Raw genomic sequence first — 25,459 nt, 5'->3', positions numbered from 1 at the left:
GATTGAACCCTGGTGAACAACATTTTTAGTATGAGATTTTTTTTATTTGTATTTTTTTTTGTTAACCTTTATTTATTCAGGGAAGGTTCACTGAGAGGCATCCTCTCTTTTGCAGGCCCGCCCTGATCACATTCACACAGGAAGCTGCCCAGCACGACCAGAGTCTGATCTGCTGGCCACCGAGCAGCTCCACTAGAGCGGTTGGGGTTAAGTTCCTTGCTCAAGGGTACCTCAGTGGTGGTAATGAGGGATTCTTTCACTTTCCCCAGCCAGATTTGATCCCGTTGGTCTGGGGATTGAACCAACGACACAAGCTCGCGTCTCTAATCTTTAGGCCACCACTGCCCCTTAATTATTTTAATCATTGGACAGAAACTGTTGCCTGTGTTCCCATGTTAACACCATCTCACAACTTATTCTGTATGTTTGCTGTGTGTCTGACATTTCTAATCCAGGCTAATCTAATCATATTTGATAAAAGGTAGTACTAACAACCGAATGACATTTTAAAGTGCAGTTTTCTGCTATTTTTTGTCTTTCTCTTGTTCGCAATTTGATGCAGCTTTACGTGACGTGTTTATTGCGCCAGTTGATATCGAGATGACGATTTAAAAAAAAACAACTATATATTGTACAGTAATTTGTTTCCCTCCCTACTACACATTAACTACTACACATAAACCATATGGTGCACGTGGAAAAGAGCAGTATTTGAAATGTGTGTGTTCTTGCAGTGGTCATTCTTCTAAATCCTACCTGTGGTCTCCTCCTTGGTGGTGATTTCTAGTCTGGGGCCGTAGGTTCCGTAGCCGGCCTCAGTGAAGGCCCGGATCTGGAACACATAGGCCGTGCTGGGCTTTAGGTTGTTCACTGTGGCCGATGTGGACCTGGACCTCACCGTGGAGTATACTCGGTCCTTCTGATCCTGTACAGGAAGTCATCACATTTCAGTCATAAATGAAACTGTCACCGCACACTTTGGGGCGAAATAAAAGAACTGTGTGAAAGTTTCCATCAGTCCCTTTCAGAGGTGAAATGTAGCCGAGTACATATACTCAAGTACTTTACCTTAGTACAAATGTTGAGGTACTTGCACTTTACTTGAGTCTTTTCCTTTCATGCCACTTTGTGTTCTACTCCGCTACATTTCAGATATAAATATTGTACTTTTTACTCCAATATATTCATCTGACAGCTTTTGTTACTTTACACATTAAGATTTCTGCACATACAGCACATACAGTAACCTAGCAAGAATATAATGCCTTACAAGTCCAGCTGAGATGAGACCATTAAAACACACAACTGGTAGGATCCTTTACATTTTCTACAATCTCAGCACAGGAATTTTACCTTTTACCGAGTGTTTTTAGAGTGGTATTAGTACTTTTACTGCAGTAAAGGATCTGAATACTTCTTCCACTGCTGATCCCATCAAGGTGATGTTATCTTAATGTCTTATCTTGGACAACACTGCAGATATACTTACAGAGGGTCTAAGACCTGCACTTTGTAAGAGTGATTAACAATCCAACTAGATACACTAGTGTAGCAATTTCAGACAAAATCATTCAAATATTGTAGTCATTTTCAAATCCAGTATCATCCGTTGTAAGATAGAGTTACATAGCGGATTAATACTTGATTTAGCTCAGCTTTTCTGACATTAGCCTTCATTGACCGTTCCCCCTGTTTCATCTATTCAGTATAATCCACCCTGTTTTTTGATCGGCTGCTGTGTGAGTTTGCTGTTTCCCTCAACACTTGACCGCCTGTTGTCTTGATCAATTCAGAGTCATGTGCATTTCCACAGCACAAATTCCATCAGTATGACGAACATGTCATATTCACCATGCTCAAAGGTAAGCTACTGTAAATGAATGCTCCTGCACATATGTTTCCTAGTAAAGGTCTTGCAGTGATTTAAAGGGCAGATACCCACCTTCCATGGCAGACTTTAAAGGTGACAGGTCAGTTGAAAAGTTTCACAGGGGCTTACAGTGATTGCAGGACGGCAAAGTTGAAGCGAATGGAACTGTAAGGTAGGATTTCAATATTTCTGTTCAAAATACCAACTCGATACAAAATAAACTCACTGTTGTGAAAATAGGCCTCATGCTGAAAGTACCATATCACATAATGAAGCTATAGTGCAGCATATCCCTCTCCCTTTTTAATACCGGCTTTCATTTGGGAATATACAAAATCGAAGAATAATTAAAACGCTGCTAAACATTTTTCTTATGAGGCTTTATGCTGATCTCATACAAATTGTACAGAACCAGACATCTCTCATTTTAATTGAGATTATGATCTAACCATTAGGCAGCCTGCCATATAGACAATATAAACACATATGAAATATCGGTTAAACTTTACTTGCAAGTATCTACATACAGTAAGAGGGACAGGACACTGTTGTGAACGTGCACAAACATTAGAAACAAGTCCTAAACGGTCATGACATAACGCTTCTTGTAGTAAGTGTCCTTCGGTTTTGCCATGACAAGTAATGGTTAGGGTTAATGTGTCATGTCAAGCTTGTGTAGTTACTTTCAAGTAAAATGTTACCGAAATATCTTCTTCATCAAAGGATCTATCTGAATGCACAGGCTGTATGCATTGTGTACTTTGGTGTTGATCTGTAAATGTTTTGCTCAGCGACAGCCCAAATGGAATGCCAGGGTCTGTTAGGGCTGTAGTTGTTGTTTCCAATTTTCCACTTTTACAGCTGGGCAGACCACAGCCACAGTACGTGACATAGGAGACTGATTCGTCCGTGTTTGCGAGAGGCTGTGGCCAGCAGGCCTGGCATCAGAGCTCTGCTACCCTGCCTTTGATTTGCTGGCTTGAATTCGCTCCATTAAACCTTGCTGTAAAAAGCTGATGTGTTCAGACTTGAAACACAGGGGGAAAGCAGCAGAGGTATAATCTATGTAGAGGGGGAAAGCAGATAACAGTAACAAATGACTAATTCTGGGAGTGCAGCAGCCGCGGACTGTATGTGTGTGTGTGTGTGTGTGTGTGTGTGTGTATGTGTGTGTGTGTGTGTGTGTGTGTGCTAACATGTGCATGGGAGCGGCTGTGAAGGACTGCAGCCTGATTAAAATCTTATGAGCATCTCATTCATTATTGCAATTATGAGACAAAGAAGGTACTTGCAGAATCTTGTGAATTCCACTCACAGCAGCATGCAGATAGAATACAAAACCAAGAGTCGGCAAAAGTGAATGTGAAGTAAGAGATCGAGGGGATGGGGGTTTCTGAAAGAGACAAGGACACAAACAAACCTACCTTTTCGTAGTATTTGATTTCATATTCTGTGATGACGCCGTTGGGTTGCTGGGGCTCCTGCCAGGACAGCTGGATGCTGCGCTGCTGCACTTTCTCCTTGATGACCTCGCTGACCTGGGACGGAGCTGTTGAGACAAGAGCACGTCAATAAGCGCAGGGCAAAGCCTCACGGCACAGAAACGCATACATTCACAGGTTTACCGTTATTGCCGTGGGTTCAAGCCAGCGGGGAACGCTGTGTTCTTAAAACATTTGCTCAAAACCAACTTCTTCCCTCTCGAATTTTAAAATTTGGAGGAACAAGTGTTGGGTATAAATATGGATTTCGTTGAGTAGTCATTCAGCCTTCAATCAAAAAGCATCATTGTAGCTGCTCTGCTCTAAGAAGCCCCGTTGTTGCCACTGGGTTCACCCTATCTGGAGTGAAGTTGTTGAACGGGAGTGTGGTGCCGGGATTCTTGGCGTCACATTTTGACATCCATATTAAGACGTGCTTTGTCTGGAGTCTTGGTGTCGCTGTTTGGCGCTCTGGGTCCGGACGTTTAACTGACATGTGGCACAAGAACGGGACAGTTAGGAAAAGATGGTGGGTGGGGTTACAACATGCACGTTTCAGGGACAAAAACGGGACATGAACCGGGTCTCCAGGGTGACAGTCCTGTGTTGTTTGACCCATCTACCCCCCCCCCCCCCCCCCAACAACCTCCTTCCGAAGATTCTGGGTCTTTCATATAGTACATCATCTTACAGCAAGCTGCTGCTCTGCTCGGTGCGTCCCGTACAGAAGCTAAAAGGTGAGTCCTTAGTCCAACACTGAGAGACACTTACCAAGCGTCCATATTTTACAATCCACCAACACTCAGCGGCCCTTGCCAGCCGACTAATATACCAAATGTTTACACCTCAAGATCGAAATTCCAATTTGCAGCGCAAACAGCGGAAGTTAGCGTTACCCCGCCAGAGGGAAATTGCAACATCTCAATTATGAATGACAATTCTCTTCAATTCATTCCCGTTTTTTCCAGCGGAACAAGCAGGCACTTACTCTCCCTGATGACAGAACTACTGAGATGGAGAGGGCTGTACCTGTAACCTTCCGACACCAGGCTTATACACAGCAATTATCTCTGGCTCTTTCTCTTTGCATGACTCATTTTAAGTGTCTGGCTGTCTGGATGTACTGCTGCCGCATTCGGATTAGCTAAACACATACACACAGTTCTATTTTGTTAGTTGTCAATACCCATAGGTAATGTATGCCAACATGTAGTTGGAACTCAAGCCTACACTGATGCCCTGTAATGTCTCAGCATCAAGCTCCAGCATTGACTGTAACCCTACAATGCTAAAGCAGACTACTGTAACATTACTATATAATACTATATACTTCATACAACTACTCCTGTAGACCTTGCTACTGCATCTACAGTTACATGCAAAGGCAAGTCAAAAAAAAAAGGTTTGTATTAAATGTAATTTAAGGGAAAGACAAAGGTTCTCACGTCGACAGTTGAAACTGCATTCCTAGATATTATTTTTAGAGCAGTTAAATCTGTGCGGCATTAAAGTCATGTTTTTTTAAAGGAGACATGTCATGCTCCTTTGGGTTTGTACTATGTATTTTAGGTTTCATCTAGGTTCAAAATTGTTATTTTTTTCCTGGTTCCACCCTCTGTCTGTAACGTTTTTTTAAGGCTAAAAGCCCGTCTGTACTGGGAAAAATATGGCACACCTTTGCAAAGGTATTTCTTATGCTGTGTGAGGAGATACTCTGTTTTTTAAAATCATTATCTAAGATAAAGGTTTATACTTCTTTATTTTAGTGCAGAGATTGACTTATTTTTTCTTGTTTTATCATATTCACTCCATTTTCCTAGAATGTTCTTGAAACAGGTTGATTGTGATTAGAAACAGGGTCAAACATTGCTCTCGCCCTGGCATACTTCTCCCTTCTTTGACTTGAGAAGTTGGAGTTTTTCTGCAGTGTGTCACTGCGGCCACGGCTTCTGCAGCTGAGGCGTCCGTTTCTGGTTCAACGTCCATTACTTTACATCCTCATCCCCCTTGATTATAACCACCGTCATTTTCACTGCACTTTCCTTAAAGACCCCAGTGAGAAAAAAAGAAGGAAAGCTTTTCACGTTACTTTATCTCACCCCAAGGAGATGGTGCTTTAAAACAAAACAAAAAAAAACTGCCTATCTGCACTCTAAACAGCCCAAAATCCTTTCTGTAAACACGCTGTGAAATCTTGATGACTTATGCTGCTCTTGGGGCAAATCATATTAATTAAGACGTCTTAGCGAGTTTAGAAAGGCGTCCTGGGGAAGACGTGAACTCCAAAGTACAAGCCACTTGTCAGAAGCTGTTCTTTGGTTTCTATTTCATGGGCGAAAAAAAGGAAAAAGCTTGTACATTTACACCAGAGATGTGAATTCTTAAATGACAGTATGATGATATGAATGTGGTTGAGCATGTCATTGTGAGCAACTTACAAATCCATTTCTCTACTGACACACACATTTGGTATTGCAGTGTGCCAAATGCTGCAAATTGTACAGTCTCAACCATAGGAATGGGTCATTTTTTGTATGGATACAGGTTCCTAAACAACACATGACAACATCACACATTACAGCACAAATATATTTATATATTTTCCAGCTTTGACTATGTGATCCGTCTGTGTAACGTAGAGTTTTTCCTGCGTGTCTCTGCGTGTAAGGTCAGACAGCCTTACATGTGACAGAGTTTTTTGGTTCTGAACAACACCCAACAAGCACCAAAGTGTGTTTCCCTGGCCCGGCAGAAGCTGCTGACGTGTCTGAGCCATGCTCAGTGACCCGGTGGGAGCAGACCTCTGTAGCCTTAATGCAGCCTGACCCGTGATTGTTTTAGGATGACCCGCCGCTAATGACTGCGGCTGGATTAAAACCTCATTAGGCCTCATCGGCATTCCCGACAGCAATGTGCACGACAGCGGACACCCAAGACCTTGTCAAAAACCCGCTGTTGTGACATGTTCCCTCATAATCCACCCAAAACACAGGAACAATGTTTCCTTTCTCAGCACACTCAGCCGGTCAAAGGGACGATTGAGTTTTCTCTACCGAGTCACAACAAGCAGTTAGTGCAGCTTAACTTAACATCCAATTTGGCTGTTTTCTCGGCCACCATCTAGGCGGTGGCAGCGGCCCTGAAATATGGACTTTTCTTCTCCCCATTCCTATATCTGGTTTGGCTTTATGGGCACTAAATGATGCTTCTTGTCTGTGTTTACTGCTTTAATCTGATATGTGCTTTCATCCCCTGCAGATGTCTTTTTCTACCCTGCATGTGTGCATAGAGGAACACTACTGCAGGAAAGATAGCTACACTGTGAGGAACACTTGAACAAATGGATACATTTAGTTTGATACCAGCCCGGTTGTCTGTTTCTATGCTTATGACCTGAACTGACGGAGTGATTTTATCTTTTTATATGTCTTCATTTGGGACTGAATGCACTGCAACATGAATTGAAAACATAACATGTTATTTTTATGTGAGTGATGTTTAAAAACACAGGAATTAAATGACGGATTAAACAGGGATTCAGGTGCTCATGGCTAGAGATGATACAACATGCAGCATCACAGAGAATCTTCCTTCAAAACCATGAGGTTTTGGTGTCTAGGTGGCATGCTTTAACTTTTACTTCTGCTTTGAAAATCAATCAATAAGAAAGTAAAAAAGACAAGGACAAAAAATTAAAGTAGTAAAACAAACAAATTGATTCACCCCAACCCTCCTGATGATGTAACCAACTGTCTACTTCCAACCATAGACAAAACATGTTGTTATCTTGTTCCTGTGGCCAAGTATCATTTATCCTTGGTTTTGTCTGTCTTTATCACTGTATTTAACTATTCAAAAAGTGTTTGAAATGTCAAATATGTCTGATTAATATTAAACCTAACCCTAACACCAGATACTGACTAGATTTAAGGCTAGATTCCACACTTCCCATGATGCAACTTTCTGTCAAATCAAATCCAACCCCAGGACCATAGTTTGCTTATTTTTACATATACGGAGATATCCTAACTTTTAGTTACAGGATAAGCCCTGAACATGCTGGATCCTACGCTTCCCATGATGCAACTCGGCCGTGTCTTTGGTCAGACCAGGACTCCAAACCTCCGGCTCAGAGCATACTTAAAAAAAAAACGGATTGCTTTCTGCCATAGAAAACACTCAAGACTGGTCTATGTTGCCTGAGCCTTTTACTTCCTCAAATAAAAGTTTGAAATGTCATACATGTACATGTGTATATGAGTGTTTTGTGCCGTTCTACTAATTAAGTAGAGGAGTACAGAAGTTTAGGATGGCTCTTGCTGACAGAGGAAGTAAATCTTCATTTCTAAAAACCACATAATTGTCAGAGATCCATGGGTTTCAAGTGGCAGCGGAGATATTTCCTGAGCCTCAGAGCCAGCGCACAGCATGAGGAGCTACTTTCCCACACAGCTTCTTCCCCCTCCAGTGTTACGCGGGCTCAGAGTGCAGATCTGCCCCATTTACCCCCCTTTGGCCCCGCGGCTGTAGTAGCAATGACTCAGCTCAGCCCCACCCCACCTGTCACTCCCTTACCCCGCCACGGGGGGCAAAGAGCCAGGCCCTGTGTTTCCACAGAGATCATGAGATCTGTGAGCAGTGTTAGTTCTACAGGCTAAAATGTGATCATTCCAGGAAGGTGATTATCAGAACGGAAAAAGCAGCAATTCTCAATTTCTTGGGGCTGTGAATGAAGACTAGATTTGAGCATTCATTCTGAGAAAAACCCGCCTCCCTGGCCTTCTCCCACGCGGGTCACCCAGGCCGCGCTGTGTGACGGCCATTAATGACTGACTTGATATCATGGAGACCACCACCAGTCATCCACTCTCAGACTTTTAACATACTTGTGGGCTGAGAACGGCAGGAAATTGTGTAATTGTTATGCCAGTCTGAAAGGGACTGTTTGGGGAAAGCATTTGTGCATTCATTTTGCAATATTAGAAAATGTGTTAGTGACCCCGAACATATTCTCCTGTAAGCTAACTGATCCAGAAGCCAGTCGCTGGCGTGCTCTGCATTTGAATATCTTATGAATACATTAGACAGTTTTTTAATATCCTCTTCTCTCGCTCAGCCGTCTGATTTCAACTGCGAGGCGATAAGCAGAGCGGAGGTACTTCATTACATAAGCGTCTTTCTCTGCCTGCGTGCTTGCCTCATAGAGCGTAGCAGTGCTATAAACTCGTATATTAGTTACTGGCGTTTTCAAGATGCCATTGTGTATCTTAAGACCAACAGCACCATCATTGTTGAGGTGCACAAGATCACTGGCGCTTCAATAGAGTTTTAGGAGGTTTTTAACAAGGTTTTAATTTGAGATTACAATGTCTCCCTGAGAAAATAATAAAACTAAAAAAGAATCTCTTGGGCCCAATATGGGAACGGAAACTATATGGCTGTATAGTTTTAATTTCAAGATTCTATGTTAATGCACTTAAACCCTGCTTTGCGCTGCTCTCCTTCATATGAAGTATTTCACACGTTGACAGTGATTGATGCATTTAACACTGTACAGTACAGTACTATTTAGTTTCTTCTTTCATCACTGCAGAGCGGAGTATTTATGGTTCAGGGGAGTCTGGCGGTCGGACTGAAGCCTTTTTAACACATCATCTCCAGCAGCCTGTGAAACAAAAGCCGGGCGACAGTTTGGCTTGGCTGGGTTGACACTAACGAGGTATGACATCGTCAAGACTACTTCCACTTGATGTTGTGACTCCCATAACACAGCAGAAAGAGGCTGCGCTTAAATGTGGGTATCTAGGGAGAAATGGACATTAAAGGATAATTCTCTGCATAGAAGTCTACAAATGATAATTGTTATGGATACAGTTATAGGGACAGATGCTTAGAAATATACATTCCAAATACCCGTCCCAAATAGTTCCCATTGAGGGGAGTATGAGATGTGGAGTTACGTTTTGATTGATCATTATATGGGTTTTTTTTCAAACCAAATTTCCCCAAAAATAACACATAACACTAAAATAAATATTAATGATCACTACTTTAATGGTTTACCAGGGTCAAAATCTGTCATAATACACAATATCTTACTTTGATCTTTACTATTAGTCAACCAAATATAGAATTTATGAAAATTTTACTCAACAATTTGGCATAATTTCATGTAAATGAGTTGGAGTGACCATACCTTTCAGACAGAAGGGAAAAATGAGAAATGGTAATAAGTTGGAATCAAGTTGGCTAAGAAGTCGTAAGACGGTAACGGGGATCATTTACAGGCTACTTCATACTTCATAAACTAGGTCAATTTTGGTTGATAGGAAGACAATACAAGGGTTAAAGTTGCACTCAAGCAATTTCATATTACACTTCCATAAAGTTAACTCAGAAGAGACCAATTCAAAAAATCAATGTTCAAAAGTGATGAGAGTGGTGAGAGGCAGAGAAATACTCGCTTTTAGTCCGCAGAAAGGGCAAGCTCCAAAAAAAACTGGAACCTACATTTCCCATGATGAAAATTGGTAGAGTCTCAGACTGATATGCTAGGGAGCAGAGAAAAGTATACTCTCTGCCAAATATCAGGATATCCATAAAAGAACAGAAAAAGTACTAGCAGCTTGTAACCATATTTTGCCCTGTGATTACAAAACAGCAAGTTTGTGTGTAGCTACAGTTAAAATACAAAGCTTACAAGGCCTGTATAAAATGCTCTCTTAAAAAGCTGCTCAATTAGTAAAAAGCAAAACAAAATGTAAAAAAGTCCAAAATGTGGGGAGAAAAAATGCCAATCGTTGGAAAAAAACGCCAATGTGAACTTATAATCTCCCAAAAATAACCTCCAACAACAAGTTGCCAGAGCACAATTTCTACATTTCGAAATGTAAAAAAAATAAATATACAACTGTGAATCACGTTCCACCAAACAATTTCTGTCATACAAATGTTATACAAATACACAAATGTTTCACAGAGTGTGGGGCCACTTCCAAAACTTGTGGTTCCTCCATTTGCTTTTATGCAACCAACAGAATTGTTTGTTTGATTTCCTGCTAAATGAAACGTTTGTAACCCCGGCTTTCTGTAAATTGTAGCCTGAGTCGAGGTAATCCTGATGACCTCATCAGGGGTTATTTTCTCAGACTTGAAAAGACTCGACAAAGCTGCGCCACAGACAGACATGACTTTAAAGGGATTCCCCTTTAAGATCAATGCTAGGCAGTTAAGGTGTATTGTTAAGGTGTGTTCACGGCCAAATCAAAAAACCACACAGCTGAAAATAAAGTCTTCACTCAGCCTGAGAGTAACTGCTTGCATGCGTTGAGAGCTGTAGGTGGGTCACTGGATTTGAAAGCAAATGTAATATGTCTTACTATTTTCTGGATGAATGAATTACCTGTTTTGGTCTTTAATATGTCAGAAAATGGTGAAAAATGAGCAGAGCAGAAACTAGAAATATTCACATTTACAGTTATCTTCTTACAATAATCTTTGCAGCTCTACTCTACTGGTGGGGATAGTTTGATGTATTGTGTGTGTGTGTGTGTGTGTGTGTGTGTGTGTGTGTATGTGTGTGTGTGTGTGTGGGATCTGCCCCTAGCTATTCTCCACCTGGCTGTTGATCTTTGCCAGATTGAAACTAGCTCCCAGCTCAGTTCTGAAGGCCATAAAACCAGTCACTGACTTTTCTCCCCGTGCGCACTCTGTGCCCTCTCTGAGACTCATGTAGTAAAGGGCGGAGGACAATAATAAGAGCCCGGCTCTGATGAATGTAGGCTGAATGATCAAAATTGGTGTGACAAGTTTCTGGCTGTTGGGCGTCAGAGCCAGTGTCTCGCTGTTGGCATTGAGACTCTTCACGGCTAGGCAACATCCACAACGTTTTATTTACAGGATTGCGCCGGTGCCACAAGAAATTACGCCGATATCCCTAATTTTCCGCTGGATGACCTTCCTCTGCAGCGCTGTGGAGGAAGGTCTGGCAATGCAGCGTGGAGGTTTTACCATCACAGGCTAAGGTTCTCCTCTCTGGACCATGTTGATATCCTGACGATTCCTATTCACCGCCAACACTTCAAGTAGAGCGGCATGAACTACCCTTGAAAAAAGTGTGTTTGAAAATAGAGTTTTAAAGAGCCTGGCAGAGGACAGAGTGGAGTGCTCGCTGCATAACAATGCCGGACGAGGCAGGGACACCTTTAGTGGCCATGCGGGGGGGGTCAAAGGCGGCTCTGTTTGAAAGCAATTAGCTGGGTTTGATTTGAAGGAGACCCAGGCTGGGTCTTTCATGTTCTATAGTGCTGACAGCTCCAGAGGTGATGGGATGATTATTAATACATTTCTGTTTTTACCACTGACAGCTCAACACAGCCATCACTTTTACCCTCATTATTTCCCAGTTCAAGGACCCTACTATCATATATTCACATCAATTCTCTGGATCAACAGAGAGGTAACTAATCCAATTCTTTTAGCCTCTAGCTTTTTTTTTCCTTAAGTGTAATCGTCACATGTTGATCAAATGATGGAGGGATGTGTTTGGCCATAGAGGAAATGCATTAGATGTCAATGAGAGTTTTTTCTTTAGTTAATAGAATCCCTCCGTGAATTCTCCCTGCGCTCAAAAAAGTAAATGTTTTTTTTGGTGTGTGATTTGCTGAGTGAATCACCCACACCTAACAACTTAAGTATAGGCCTGGGTGTTACTGTGAAGCCAGGAGTCAGAATCACAGCAGAAGGTCAGTGGGGGAAATTGCATTCATGCTAAACTGACATGCACACACAAGGCACACTGTGCATGATTGCACCTCCAATGCTTCCTGACAAGGAGTTCATTCCAAGACGCAGTGGTGTTCCACGCCACTCGCTCTCGTATTATATCAAAATGCCATTCAGTAGTGTAACAGATGCAGAAATCATTGGCCGTTGATCGCTGTTACATAATTGTATAAGCCAGCAGGGACCCCGCTTTTTGAAGAAGCACTCAGCTTTCCTGTGTCAATGTCCAAATTAGGGAGCAAGGCTGGCAGCCTATCATCAGCCACTCGGAGCACACGCCCTGATTTCTACAGCTAGAATGGAGTCTGCAATCGCCATATTTAGTTTCCCACATGTAGGGCAAGAATAGAGTTGTACCGATTGTACCAAGGAAAAAAACAATAGGATGGGATCGGAGACCTGTTTCAACACTGAATTGCATTTGTTTTTACAGATAGAATGTTTAAGAAGGTTGATAAAGTACAATAACACTGACAAGATGTAGCTATAGTTCTGGGCTTTTGGGGGTGGGCGATTATTGCAAAAACTAGAAATACCAATTTCAAGGACACGAAGTCATTTTTCAAAGATGCCAACGATGCCAGTGCAGGAAGCAGCCAGAAAATCTCCATCTCTGTGAATGTCTTAAAAACTAGGATTGGGCATCGAGAACCTGTTTCAACCTGAATTAGTTTTTTTTTTATCAGTAGAATTGTTTTAAGAAGAAGTTTATAATCAAATGTAATTGTTAATTTTAATTTAACATGCACAAGTTTTAGTTTCCGTAGCAAAGTTCCTGGTGCTTCTTGTGTTGCAGTAGCACAGCGCTGTTGAGTTTGGCTGTATTTTATGTTGAAAAAGCCCGGTAAAACTGTAAATCGCCATTGAATCAAAAGGAAGAATCAGAGTTGGAATCAGAATTGTTAAAATCCAAACGATGCCCAGCCCTTCTAAAGACAGTACAGCAAATTATCTGACAGTCGGAAGATTTCATCAAATGATAAATACCCTCAATTTGCCCCAAAAGGACAACTTTGACAATGGGGTCCTCTAGTGGTGAGGACCGTTCAAAGTGTATTTCCAGCAATAGAATGGGAGGAGATAATTCCGATTCAAATTCGGAGTTGCACAGGGACTCATATAGCAAAGCCACGGCCAAACTCTTCTCCAGCTTTATTGCCAATTTCAAATATAGGTTTTCTCCTTTTCCCAGTTTCCCAATGATAACATAAAATATGAGCAGCGAAGCAAATATGATCAAAAGCAATCAGCTGAGATGTATTTCAATAACGCTAGGTGTGAATTGTAATTTTCTCCTCTGTCACGCAGCAACTGGATCATGTTATATAATAGATATAATAGAACCAAAGGGAGACTTGGCATACAGCCCGATCCGGTTGGGGAGAGTTCTGGCCCGGCGGGCTGGAGCTCTCTTTACCTCGTCTCTCTGGTTTTGTTGTAATAGTTTTAGACAGCTGGGGACTTATTTTGATACACTGAGCTCCTCTCTCTCTTATCTTTCCATCTTTTCATTTATGTGCATCCATGTCCCAGAAATGCTTGTTACTAACCTTTTTCTGGGGAGTCATTCCCGGAGTCCTTATGTTCTTTTTTCCCCGCATGTTCCCTTGGATCAGAGAGGCTCCGAAATCAGGGTAGCAGCTATTGCCATGGTTCCGCTACACGTTCTGTGATGCCATGTTCAACTGCTACACTGTGGTGCCCTGCTACGTCCTGCTACGTCCTGCTACGTCCTGCTACGTCCTGCTGTGCTTGTAATGCTGCACAGCGTCCTGCTATGCCATGAACTACCACAAAGAACTGCTACAAACTACTAATTTTTTCTATTTTGTTATTGCCACTCTTCATTCTAACCCCAACCGGCCCGTCAGACACCGCCTACCAAGAGCCTGGGTCTGACCGAGGTTTCTGCCTAAAAGGAAGGTTTTCCTCGCCACTGTCGCACTGTGCTTGCTCTGGAGGAAACTAGAACTGTTGGGTCCTTGTAAATTCCGGAGTGTGGTCTATCTGTAAAGTGTCTTGAGATAATTCTTGTTATGAATTGATACTATAAATAAAATTGAATTGAATTGAATTGAATTGTTTGAGAAAGGTATGGTGGTTAGCTGGACAGATGGTAAACAGCAATATGACTCAAAGGACAATGATATGGAACATAAATGAAATATACTGCAGCTTTTATTTACCACAGACATCAATCTGAGCCTCTGGATTTAAAATGCTTAAGCGTTGACATAAGAGAAACACAGGCTCCAGTTGTTTGGAATAAACGACCCATGGCTGCCAAATAAGAACTTTTGTTTGTTGACCTATTCTGGCAATCATAATTATAGGGAGGATACACAGCAGGCTAGCATGTGTGTGCTGGATGTACGGCGAGGTGAGGCGGCACAGTGAGACGGAGCTGAACGCTTTGAGATGCATGTTTCAGGGAGGTTGCTGGAAACAAATGACAGGCTCAAAATCAGAGGAAGAGCCCTTCGAGTTTGTAAATAAACTTTGGGTTTTGTTCACAGGCCGTTTCCCATCTGAACCCGCTTAATCTGAGTAAATCCCCGAGAACTGCCTGGCTGCATGATGCACAGCCTGATATCCTCATCCTTAATTGCTGAATCTCCAGAGATCTGCCCAATGCATTGCCAAGACCGTCTGATGAAGTCATAAAAACACACCATTCTTGCCCATATCCCTTTTGATGCTGAGCTGTGTTATAATGATGCTATGTAACTCTGGCTCAGCACATGGACTGGAACAGAAAACACACCGCGGAACAAACAGACTCGGGACAGATGAGAAATGAAAGCACCGGTACTTGTTATAATGTACACGCTTGGCTTTGTCTTTTCAAATACATGACCCGGCAAAGCAGAGATATGCATTTGCATACACAGTGGCTTTATCATTTATCTTAATAAAACAAAGACTGTGGAGTGAAGAAGGCACAGCGGCGATTACGGCGAGAGCCCAGCGCGGCGACTGTGGATATTTACAGCAGCTGCTAAGCAGCCAAATGGCCTTCCACCTCTTTGCTTCCCTTAAATGTCAAAGCATAGCCTGAGGGCCCTGCGCTGCAATCTGAAAGCCTGATTGGACATCTGAGCTCTACGGGATTGATAAGTGAGATAATTCACAAAATGCATTGTGCAGGGTCAGAATCCTGAGGCCCTGCTATTGTTTGGAGGTTTCAACCCCTATAGTCACACTTATCCCTGGCGTCACACAGAGGCAGCTGCTCCTAACACTGCTCTCCTTCCCCTCGTTATCGGCGGATACATCTAATGTTTGGCATCCGGCATTGGAACTATTCAAATTTCACATTGAATTAAATGCCGCCATTTTGCAGAATGTGGGGGACATATGATCGCTGACGGCTGGCCTCATAAACATCCATTTATTATAGAAATACCTCTGTCATCAGGATGATGATCAAATTAATCAGTGCTCATATGCTCTTTAATCACAGTCCTGGACAGGCTCCATCCTGGGGAAATCATATCCACGGCCCCTCCAGCCGCCTCTGGACTCTAGTCCAACACACTGCTGATTGCCAACAGATCCAGGCCAGGACCGCAGCTCTGCCATGAGGTTAAATCTGATCTGAGACTGAGACAAGTCAGACAAGAACTGAGAATGAGCACGCTCAGGGCAGTTGTGTGTTCCCAATGTACTGTCATGCTGAGCACCTTGACTCTGTCAACAAGTGTCTGCCACATGAAGTGACAGCCACACATTTCAAGATTTGGTTCTTTCACCACTGGGCTGGTGTTTTCATATTTCATTTTACAGGAGGGCAGAAAACAAACCCGCCGCACAGAAAATGGGACAAATCAGCAAGATTGCAAACATATCTGACTCTAGGGGGGGAAGTAAACCCCTTGGAGAACAACCACAAACACAGACCTCTTAACCCCACTGACCCCTCAGTACAGACTCACACTATGCGGTCAAGCTTTGTTCAAACCTACAAAAAATTGCTTTCAATTCTAGTGCAGATCCCAAATTTTCTAAAGATATCAAATATGTTGGGCTAAATATTGGGAAAAAAGTGTATAAAATGATATCACGACATTGGGAATAGTTCCAGTTCATCAAATGGTGAAGCCAAGGCTGGATTACCAACCAAAGTGGGCAACTAGCCCAGGCGCCTAATATTTAGGTGATTGTGTGTTAAAATAGTGCACAATCCTAGTGCAAATTCATTTCAAAATGAAACCTGCAAACAAGATGCCATACATGGAACAACCAGTAATGCAATCCATTAGTTGATCATCAAAGGAACTTCTTAATAACGCAGTGAGTACTGCTGTCATTTAGGTGTCTCTATAATAAAAGGTAATAATGTTTAGGTCACATTCACACATTTTTTTATTGTCTTGTAGACCTTCCTCCATGGCGCTGCAGAGGAAGGTCTGACTAGTCCACAGAGCATTCTGGGACTGGAGAACAACGTGCTCTGGTTTATCGGCTTTTCTTTAAACCAATCAGAATTGTCTTTGGCGGTGCTAAGTGCCGGACAGAGCCACGGTGCCTCTGCCAAATAGTCTCAGGAAGGAACTTGTTTTGGTGGAACGTGTATACGTTCAAAAGTAGTTTTAGTCGTGCAACAGAAAACTTTTTTTTTTTTTTTTTTACAAATGCCACACATATCCAATAAATGCCTGCTTCAAACACCTAATTCTGTCCGAGAAGACAGAAAGTTGAGGGTGATGATGACCGGGAAGAACAGAACTCTGCACACTTAGCTTGAGTCAACCGAGTTCATCTGCAGGAAATGAACCGCTGCATAGCCAGAGTAAATGCACCTGGTCATAAGGGATAAGACTGGAACGCCCATTTGACTCAGCAGCAGCCTGTAATCAAGGGGACGACCTGATGCTGGCAGCCACACTCGTGATGAGTAACACCCCCCCCCACCCCACCCTCCTGGCCAGACACTGCAGACAGGCCTCCAGCCAGACAGCATGCGAGAGAAGAAGAAAAAAAAAAAAGATTGCACAAAAGCCTGCTTAGTGGCTGACTGTAGTTTTGGGGATTGGCTTTTTTGTGTCTGTCATCAGCAGTGAGCTTTTCTATCACTCATCTGTCTGCAATGAGCTCACTTGATGTCTTCTTTATGTGCAGACAAAAAGCTAAATGACAGGACGTGAAGAGAACCAGACGGCAGCGCACGCACGCTTACGACTGGGCGTGTCGCTTTGCACTCGACAAAGACACATGGCATGCACATTTGTCCTGGAGGAGCACTCTACAGTGGCAATTGCTTGAGTGTATAACTGTGTAGAAAGCACTGATCCTGTCAGGTATTGACTTCCCTCTTTATGTTCTTTTAATTTATGGAAGCAGCTAACAGATGATGATGGCTATTGTGTGATTAAATAATATATATATATATATATATATATATATATATATATATATATATATATATATATATATATATATATTATCATGCTTTCAAACAATTTCAGAGTTGGTTTGCCACAACTCACTGCTTTTAACAATCTGTTCAGATCAAAAACTATTATTTGATATCATGTGTCACATAAAAGCTGTTTGCGGTGCTAAAGAGCAGCAGGGTCTAACAAGAGCTGATTATTCCCACTCTGGACAACACAGCTTGCCCTCTAAGCCTCCCAACAGTTTTCAACTGAAACTGCGCTGAGTGATCGGCGGCTCGTAGAAACAAAGCCAGCTCTCAGGTTCCCCGGCTGTAACTCGGCACAAATCAACCCCCCGGCTCCCTCTCCCCTACAAAGGCATGTCCACTGTCCTTTGTCCCACCTACGGCCCCCCACCACCACCACCACCCACAGAGTCAGATTCAATGCGTGGAGAGATGCCCAGCAATGCTGTAACACCTGCCAGATAAACAACAGGGCTCCCACAGAGAGGGGAGGCAAAACTCTTCTTTCCCATTCTTTTCTGGGGAAAGAGGATAATAATGATGCCAGGCTTCAGGAATGACCAGAGTGCCACTGTGCCTGTCACAGAGGTAGATATCCAATCAGAGGTAGCAGATTCTCCAGCCACACAAGCAGCCCTAGTCTCGCATTGCCAGCTCTACCTCCAGAGCGTTGCAAAAGGAAGGTCTGGCTCCTCCACAGCCAATCACTCTCAGATACAACTCACACTACTCAATCAACTCTGTTTACTGCCCCACCCCCTCCCCTAAATATCCTGTCTGGGATTGGCTGGAACATTTTATTGTATTTTGGTGCACAGCCTGTGCCTCTAGTGTTTGTTTGACGTTAATGTCCCGTGTGTTGTCTCCCAAGACCGGGCTTTTTCACAGTGTATTCAGGGAGCAGGCAGCTAGCGGATCAAGGAGAGCAAACCTCACCGTGAGCTGTCCAAAGGTCTGGAAAATGCAGGAGATCATTACTCAAGGCAGGCTGAGGAAAAACTGACAACCAAAAAATGAATTCCAATGTCATATGGTAGAATATATTCATTGATGTACACTATTGAACTTTACAGTGTGAGTATGTGAGCATTTCCTTTTAAAGCTTATGATTAAATTCATGTCTTTAGGGAACACAGCTTCTTTGAATATTTTAGTATGTTCTGTTATTGGGTGGTTGGTTGGTCACTGTATGAAAAACCTGCAAAGTTCATGGCAGTATGTGTGAACAAAGCTTCCCTCTCCAATAGTCTGAGCCCTGGCTCACTTTCCTCATAATGATGTCATTATTGCGAGATAATTAGCCTTGAAAATGTATCTTGGGAAACAATCTCATAGCTTCTCCTTTCTCCACCCGGCAAAGTGTCTCTGTTTCGCTGCCAACTATATATTGGACTTGATAATGACTCTTTTCTTCTTTGGCTGCTTACAGAAAATGTACTTCACAATATCCACCGTGATCACTTTGCCTTGGTGCGGGTAATAGGAATAACAGACAGTCTAATGAGATGTCAGAGATCATCAGTGAAGCTGGGAAGAAAATAACAGTGATATTGAGAAGGATTTCAAAAACACTACTATGGGCTTAGCAACATAATACACCCAGCGCTCAAGGTGGCACTTTGTGGCATTAAGCAATCCAGAAAGGTAGTTTTTGTAAGAGCTCTATTAGCTGTATAATGTTTTCTCATTTTGCCTGTTTCATGGCTTTGTGGTGAGCGTATGGAGAGCTGCTTTAAACGACAGAAGCCGGGAACAGTCACATAAAAACAGCCCGCTGAGCAGATGAATCACTCTCCCTGCTGGGTAAGAAAGAAGCCTGTGGAAAGAACTGCACCTTCTTGAAGTCGGCAGACTGATTAAAGTTTGCAGATTGGCCTGACAGAAGAAGAAAAAAAAACTCAATCTGTACTTAACCGTGTTTTTTTCTGTAGCTGGGAATCATATTTCTATTTCTTCAAGAGGGGAAAAGACTCAGGTTCAGCTGTCAAAGTGGTGCTTTATGGAGAAGACATGAAAAGCTATTTTTCCCCCGCTGTAGATACCAATGCTCTGGTCACATAAATTCTCAGCCTCCGCATGGAAATAACCAGCAGTCAAAGTCTCTAACATATTGTGTTGTCTCCTTAAAATTCTTGGCCTAACGCAACTGCCATTTGTCACACAGGGACAATTAAAAAACCCGCCCCAGCCTGTCCTTTTGTAAATCCGTCTGAATTGCCCTAATCCTTCATTATTAAACTTAAGAATAGTTGGTGGGACCATTCATATCTACACAACCAGGCTGCTCTGTGCTTTAACCTACAGAGCTGTGTGGATTCAGGCTCAGAAAGCAGCAGGGGGGCGATGGTGTGTGTGTGTGTGGGGGGGGGGGGGGGGGGGGGGGGGGGGGGGGGTTTGCTGGCTGTTTGTGATGCAGATTCTCTACTAGAAGAGGACCACCAGTAGTGTGGAGCACAAACAGGCACAAACACACTCACACTGTATGTTGGTCTGTCAGTACATCAGGCTGATAGTGCGTTCCATTTGTACTCTGAGTCGGAATTTACAAGGTCAAAGTCAGAAACCCCCCCTTGAACTCGGATTTCCGAGGTGGGAACTCTGACAACCTCACAGTACCCCGAGCTCAAAATCAAACATGGCTGCCCTGTGCATCAACAGTAGTGGATGCTGTAGTAACATACAATTTTAGCACTTCTATCTTTCTATCTGTGAATATGTTACGTTGTGCACCTATAGTCCATATCAATGATGTTTCATTTCCGTCATTGGTCAGGTGCCGCCATAAATACTATATCTTTAGCCGGATGTCCCTCTTTTCGGCCGGATGTCCGTCCCCTTCCTCTGTCTCTGTGTTGACGTTCTAACCTCTGGTGGATTTCTGAGGACTATGGTTACCTGCTCCTCAGATCTCTGCAGGGTAAATCCAGACAGCTAGCTAGACTATCTGTCCAATCTGAGGTTTCTGTTGTACAACTAAAACTACTTTTGAACAATCCTTCAAAAAAAAAACTTTTAGTCACTACACAAAGCAAAAATATAGGCAACGTTACCTAAAAGCATGTGTATTGGAATGAGTAAACAAAATACCCCAATCAAAATACACACACACAACACAACACACACACACACACACACACACACACACACAGAAAAACAAACACAGACTTGTGTTATATGGAATGTAGAACAAACCACAGTGTATCTTATTGACCCTGACCTCACTAAACCACCCTGACCTTACTTTTCCAAAATAATTTCATCTTAATACGTTGACAGCTTTTTTACTGTCATCTGACAAAACTTGCAATTTGTGGAAAAATGAGTTTTGAAAGGACAAGACACAAATTTGTCAAAGTTTCACATGATTCTTACGAGTTAATGGCGGTGAGAATACGCAGACGGTTTCTCTCCTAACAAAGTCCAAATAGGATAACAGCCCCATGTGAAATTGGGCCAAAGCAGCTTAAAGTTGCGTACCAAAGCGAGTAACAAAGGGCTCACAAATTGAGAGATGAAGCCCGACATCCTGATTAAGGCCGGCAAGGTCTCACATCATTGCCAGCTTTTGTGTATTTGTTGCAGGATTTGCCACTACTGTAATTGGTGATTTCTGTCTGATAGGCGGCTAGGGAGACAAGGCTTAAGACTCGGTGGGAGGGCCTGGGCAAGAGGTTTTCAGGGTGCTGAGCTTCTCTCCAAACCCCATCCCAATTACCCCGGGAACAATGACAGACACTGGCTTTTGCCTCTTTGTGTCAGACGTCCGGTGTGTTTACTTAGCGTATCTCCAATCCACTTTGTCATCAGTTAATTGGAAGGCAGTGAGTTATTCTAATGCAAATGTCAAACATGTTCACACAATTTAAAGCAAGCTATCTTCACTTATCCTGAGGTGACAAAATAACAAAAAACCAAGCTGGCAGCGAAGTCTTCCCTTCGTGCAGCAAGCCATGCATATGCTTCTTTCAGTGTGTGTGTGTGTGTGTGTGTGTGTGTGTGTGTGTGTGTGTGGTGGGGTGGGGCAGGGACTTTACAGTATGCACTCGCCTCCAGTGGATGTCGGACGCTACACACTCGGCCTTCCAGAGTAAATCCATCTTGTGATATCAACTGCGATTTAATTCCAGCCAGAAAGCCTGGGGATGTTATCTGTAATATGTCAGATTAACAAGCCCATTCAGCTGAAATACAGCCAATCAATGCATTAAGTCACAGAATCTCGCAAGCTACACGTAATTGAATTTTGCATAGTAGACAAAATCAAGTAATGTCATAACATTAATAAGTGATTATCTCTCTTTCTGAGCACTAGAGGAGTTTATTTTTACAAACATCCAAACCTGCTGAAAACACAGGGCTCCACTGCAGGCCTTTGACTGCATCTCTCTTCTTAACGTCTACTTGCCAAAGTAAACCAGTCTTAATACATTGTGACATACTTTTTGGCATTGGATGGCGAGTCACCAGTGTGATAGGGGGATGATTTGGGAGGAATTTACAAATTTAATTAGCTGGGTCTCTAAGGATGCGAGCTCTTCCAAGATTCATTTCGATGTAATCTTTCTTTGGAGGATACGTTTCCGCACACAGCTCTCAGAGACAAACGGCTCCCCTCAGTCTCAACCGTCGACAACATGCACTAGTCACTGGTTGCTCGCTTCCACAAAGAAAATTGGTGAAAATAAAAGCCAGCATTAATGTAAAGTCAGCATATTTTATAATATAATTTTGTGCATTTTTTGGAACAGCTGAGAATGTGTTTCCCTTCCATCCACTCTTGAACAGAGCACCGACCTGTGCCCCTGCAGCTCCTTTATGACGGAAGTATTCAGATCCTTTACTTAAGTACTAATACCACACTGCAAATTTAATCCAAGTAAAAGTCCTGCATTGAAAATGTTACTCAAGTAAAAGTCTGCAAGTATCAACAAGAAAATCTACTTAAAGTATTAAAAGTAAAAGAACTCAATACTAAAGAATCCACCCTTAAGTACTGTACTGGAGGAAATGTACTTGGTTACACTCTACCACTGCTCGATCCCATGGACACATTTGGATGATGCCATGGCCTGAAGGTAAGACAAGAAGCCTCTGCCAATAACAAAATACAACAATACAGATATCGTCCCCTTTGTATATATATTTTTACTAATGACCTTAATAGATAACAATGCAACACAATGGTATGGAGTTCAACAGTTACCTCCCATGTTTTCGTTTTCAATTTTGGCCTCATAAGTGATTTTCCCTATTCATTTTCTCCGTTGATGTTTCAGAAAATGTTTTTAAGCCTGAAACGAGCTGTATCGTGACTCGGCGCAAAGAAAAGATTGCGAAAACGGCAACAACAACAAAAAATGAGTCAAGGAACAAGACTGTGTACATAAAAGATGATAGATTTCAATGATATTCTGGGAAATGTAGTTGTTTGCTAGAGTAAGGTGAAAGTAGACTAAGGCAGGTAAGGGGAAATCGTGTGCTCTTAATATTAATATTAATATTAACTCACAAAGCAACCCATAACATCACAAACTGCACAGATGTCAAATTGGAAAAGTAGCCAAGGTTACATGTTTCTTCTCTAAGCAATACAAACAAATATCATGTTTTCTAAAAACACGTATTTTTCCCAATATGTACTGTTTCTCTTAAGGTAATTGATCTGACATGTGCTGTACTCTTGCATTTCATCAACAGTCTTTGAAATCACAAGGTTAAATGGCCAATCATTTTCTCCCAGCAGGACTCGCCGGGCATCAGTCAGAGCCAAACACCTCCCTGGATCTTTGTCCCAGCTGCCCAGGGATGCAGCAAAACGAGCAGAGAGGACAGACGGGGGGGATGGTGACCGTCTGATACAAAGGGGCCCGGTGACTGTGCAGAAGCTCTCGGCTGTGTTCCCTTGTCACAGCATCCCTCATGCCCTCACTAACTTCCTCCAGCCCAGATGTGAAGCCCATCTGCTCCACAGCCAATACCAACGCCCTTTCTGATCCTTTGCTGACACAATCTTTTCACTATTGTTATATACCAAATAATTAAAAGCATGCATACCAGATGGCTGTTGGCTGTTGCTAATTGTTGTTAGATAACAATTAGGTTTGTGTAAGCGCTGGTTTAAAGCAGTAATAGTCTCAAACTCCGGTTTATTGGCATTTCTTTAAACCAATCACAATCTTCTTGGGTGGTGTTGAGTGCCGGACAGAGCCACGGTGCCTCTGCAAAATAGTCTCAGCAAAGAACTTGTTTTGGTGGAACATGCGTACGTTCAAAAGTTGTTTTAGTCGTCAACAGAAAACTCAGATTGGACAGATAGTCTAGCTAGCTGTCTGGATTTACCCTGCAGAGATAACCATAGTCCTCAGAAATCCACCGGAAGTTATAACGCCAACACAGAGACAGAGGAAGACATCCGGCCGAAAATTCGGGAACATCTGGCGGAATTTCACGCGGTACCTGAACAATCCTCAAAATGAAACGTCGTGGATATAGACTAAATCAGTAGATGTACAGCCAAGGAAGCTAGCAGGTTGGCAAGACTTAAGTAAGTATTGGTCAGGCCCTTAAGGTTGTCCATAATTGCCAGCGGCCTGTTTAAGTGGAGGCAAATGGACATTCTGGATTCTTTCCCCCATTTCCTTTCACCAAAGCCAAAATGGTCTGCCACAAACTCATTATGATTTCCAAGTGTGATGATCGGAATAAAAGAGGAGGGGGGGGGGTGAAGCAGGGGGTTGAAGACATAATTAGTTTTTCACACTGCAGGAGACAGTATGCTGATGAGACAATGAAAGACGGAAAAAAAAGAGCCAAGCTGTCAATCTCCCTGGATTTCGTCTCACAAAGCACCAGTGAGTAATGCTCACAGACCCAAAGAAAATCCCCCACACACCGTGCAACCGCAATGCACAGCTGTGTTATACAACGCAAAAAAAACAACCTCTACCAATTCTACAACTACGAACCATTCTATAGACTCGGAAAGGAAGAGAAAAATACTCTTGGATTCTTGAAGCAGACATAATCCAGGTCACGTTCAGTCAAAGTGCTGGAAATGAACACAAATCGTCCAACATTAAAAATGGGTCCATCCCCCCAAAGCTGTGATAACTCTGACCTTCAAGAGTGCTTTGAAAGCTAACTCCTGAGTACAAAGTACACAAAATATGAAGGATAAGACATTAATCAAGCAGCAAGCCTACTCCTACTTACAGCACTTAACGGAATGCTCTTTAAGAGGGGGAGGAGCCAATCAGACGCAGGAACGTAACCTGCATCTGCTTTTTGCTCATTCTTACATGTTCTCAGTGATATCATATTCTTTAAAAAGCCAATATCATTTCAATGACACGCTTATTTGTGTGCACTCTTTACTATCTTCAGGAATGAATAACACATGGTTGGCTAAAATCGTCCTTTTCTGAATTCTACATATCATGTAACAACAACGCATTATGTAATAAAAGGTCAAAATGTCATAAATATTCACCTCATTATGTTAAACCACCCGCATTTTGTAATCAAAAATGAAAAATAAAAAATGCAGGCCTTGCACTTTTTTTTTTTTTACGAAAAATGTAATATCATGCATTATGTTATAACCAACCAAAATGGATGTCTTCATTTATCTTTTATAACATTTTCATGCACATTTAATGGATTGTTGCGTGAACAACAGGGACTCAAAATTCTTTTAAAAATATATTTCTTCAGTAGATTAGTAACCTTTCATGCTCAATACACGCCACTAAATTTATTACATATTGTTTTGAGGATTTGTATTGCAAAATGTGGCAGATTATTACATAATGAGGGTGTTATTACACGATGAAGTATAAATGCATTGCATTCTGATGTTTTTATTACATAATGTGTTGTTACAGGGTCTCCACCAATTCTTTTCATTTTCTTTAATTTGAC

At 42.3% G+C, this 25,459-nt stretch overlaps 1 protein-coding gene and 1 long non-coding RNA gene across 7 annotated transcripts in view; both read right to left on the bottom strand.

Annotated features, from left to right (window-relative positions):
- Nucleotides 1–25,459, bottom strand: part of epha7 (eph receptor A7) — a 94,582-nt gene that overhangs the window by 18,908 nt on the left and 50,215 nt on the right. For all 6 annotated transcript variants that reach the window (XR_004336179.1, XM_032542963.1, XM_032542959.1 and 3 more), the window contains exons 6-7: nucleotides 3,295–3,419; nucleotides 757–925 (exon numbers count right to left, since the gene is read on the bottom strand). Coding sequence is in view for 5 of the 6 variants with exons in the window: in XM_032542963.1 (XP_032398854.1) it covers nucleotides 757–925; nucleotides 3,295–3,419 (294 nt within the window). In the remaining variant the exon portion in view is untranslated. The remainder of the gene's footprint in view (nucleotides 1–756; nucleotides 926–3,294; nucleotides 3,420–25,459) is intronic.
- On the bottom strand, nucleotides 6,500–25,054 carry LOC116706246 (uncharacterized). Its single transcript, XR_004336182.1, has 3 exons — nucleotides 24,983–25,054; nucleotides 21,610–21,612; nucleotides 6,500–6,510 (listed from the first exon to the last, which is right to left on the bottom strand). It is a non-coding gene; the product is annotated as an uncharacterized LOC116706246 (long non-coding RNA).

Source organism: Etheostoma spectabile, chromosome 18 (genome assembly GCF_008692095.1).
Source record: "Etheostoma spectabile isolate EspeVRDwgs_2016 chromosome 18, UIUC_Espe_1.0, whole genome shotgun sequence".
NCBI classification, from domain to species: Eukaryota; Metazoa; Chordata; class Actinopteri; order Perciformes; family Percidae; genus Etheostoma; species Etheostoma spectabile.
The sequence above is the reverse complement of the archived record's forward strand: the minus strand, read 5'-3'. Positions and strand labels throughout refer to the sequence as shown.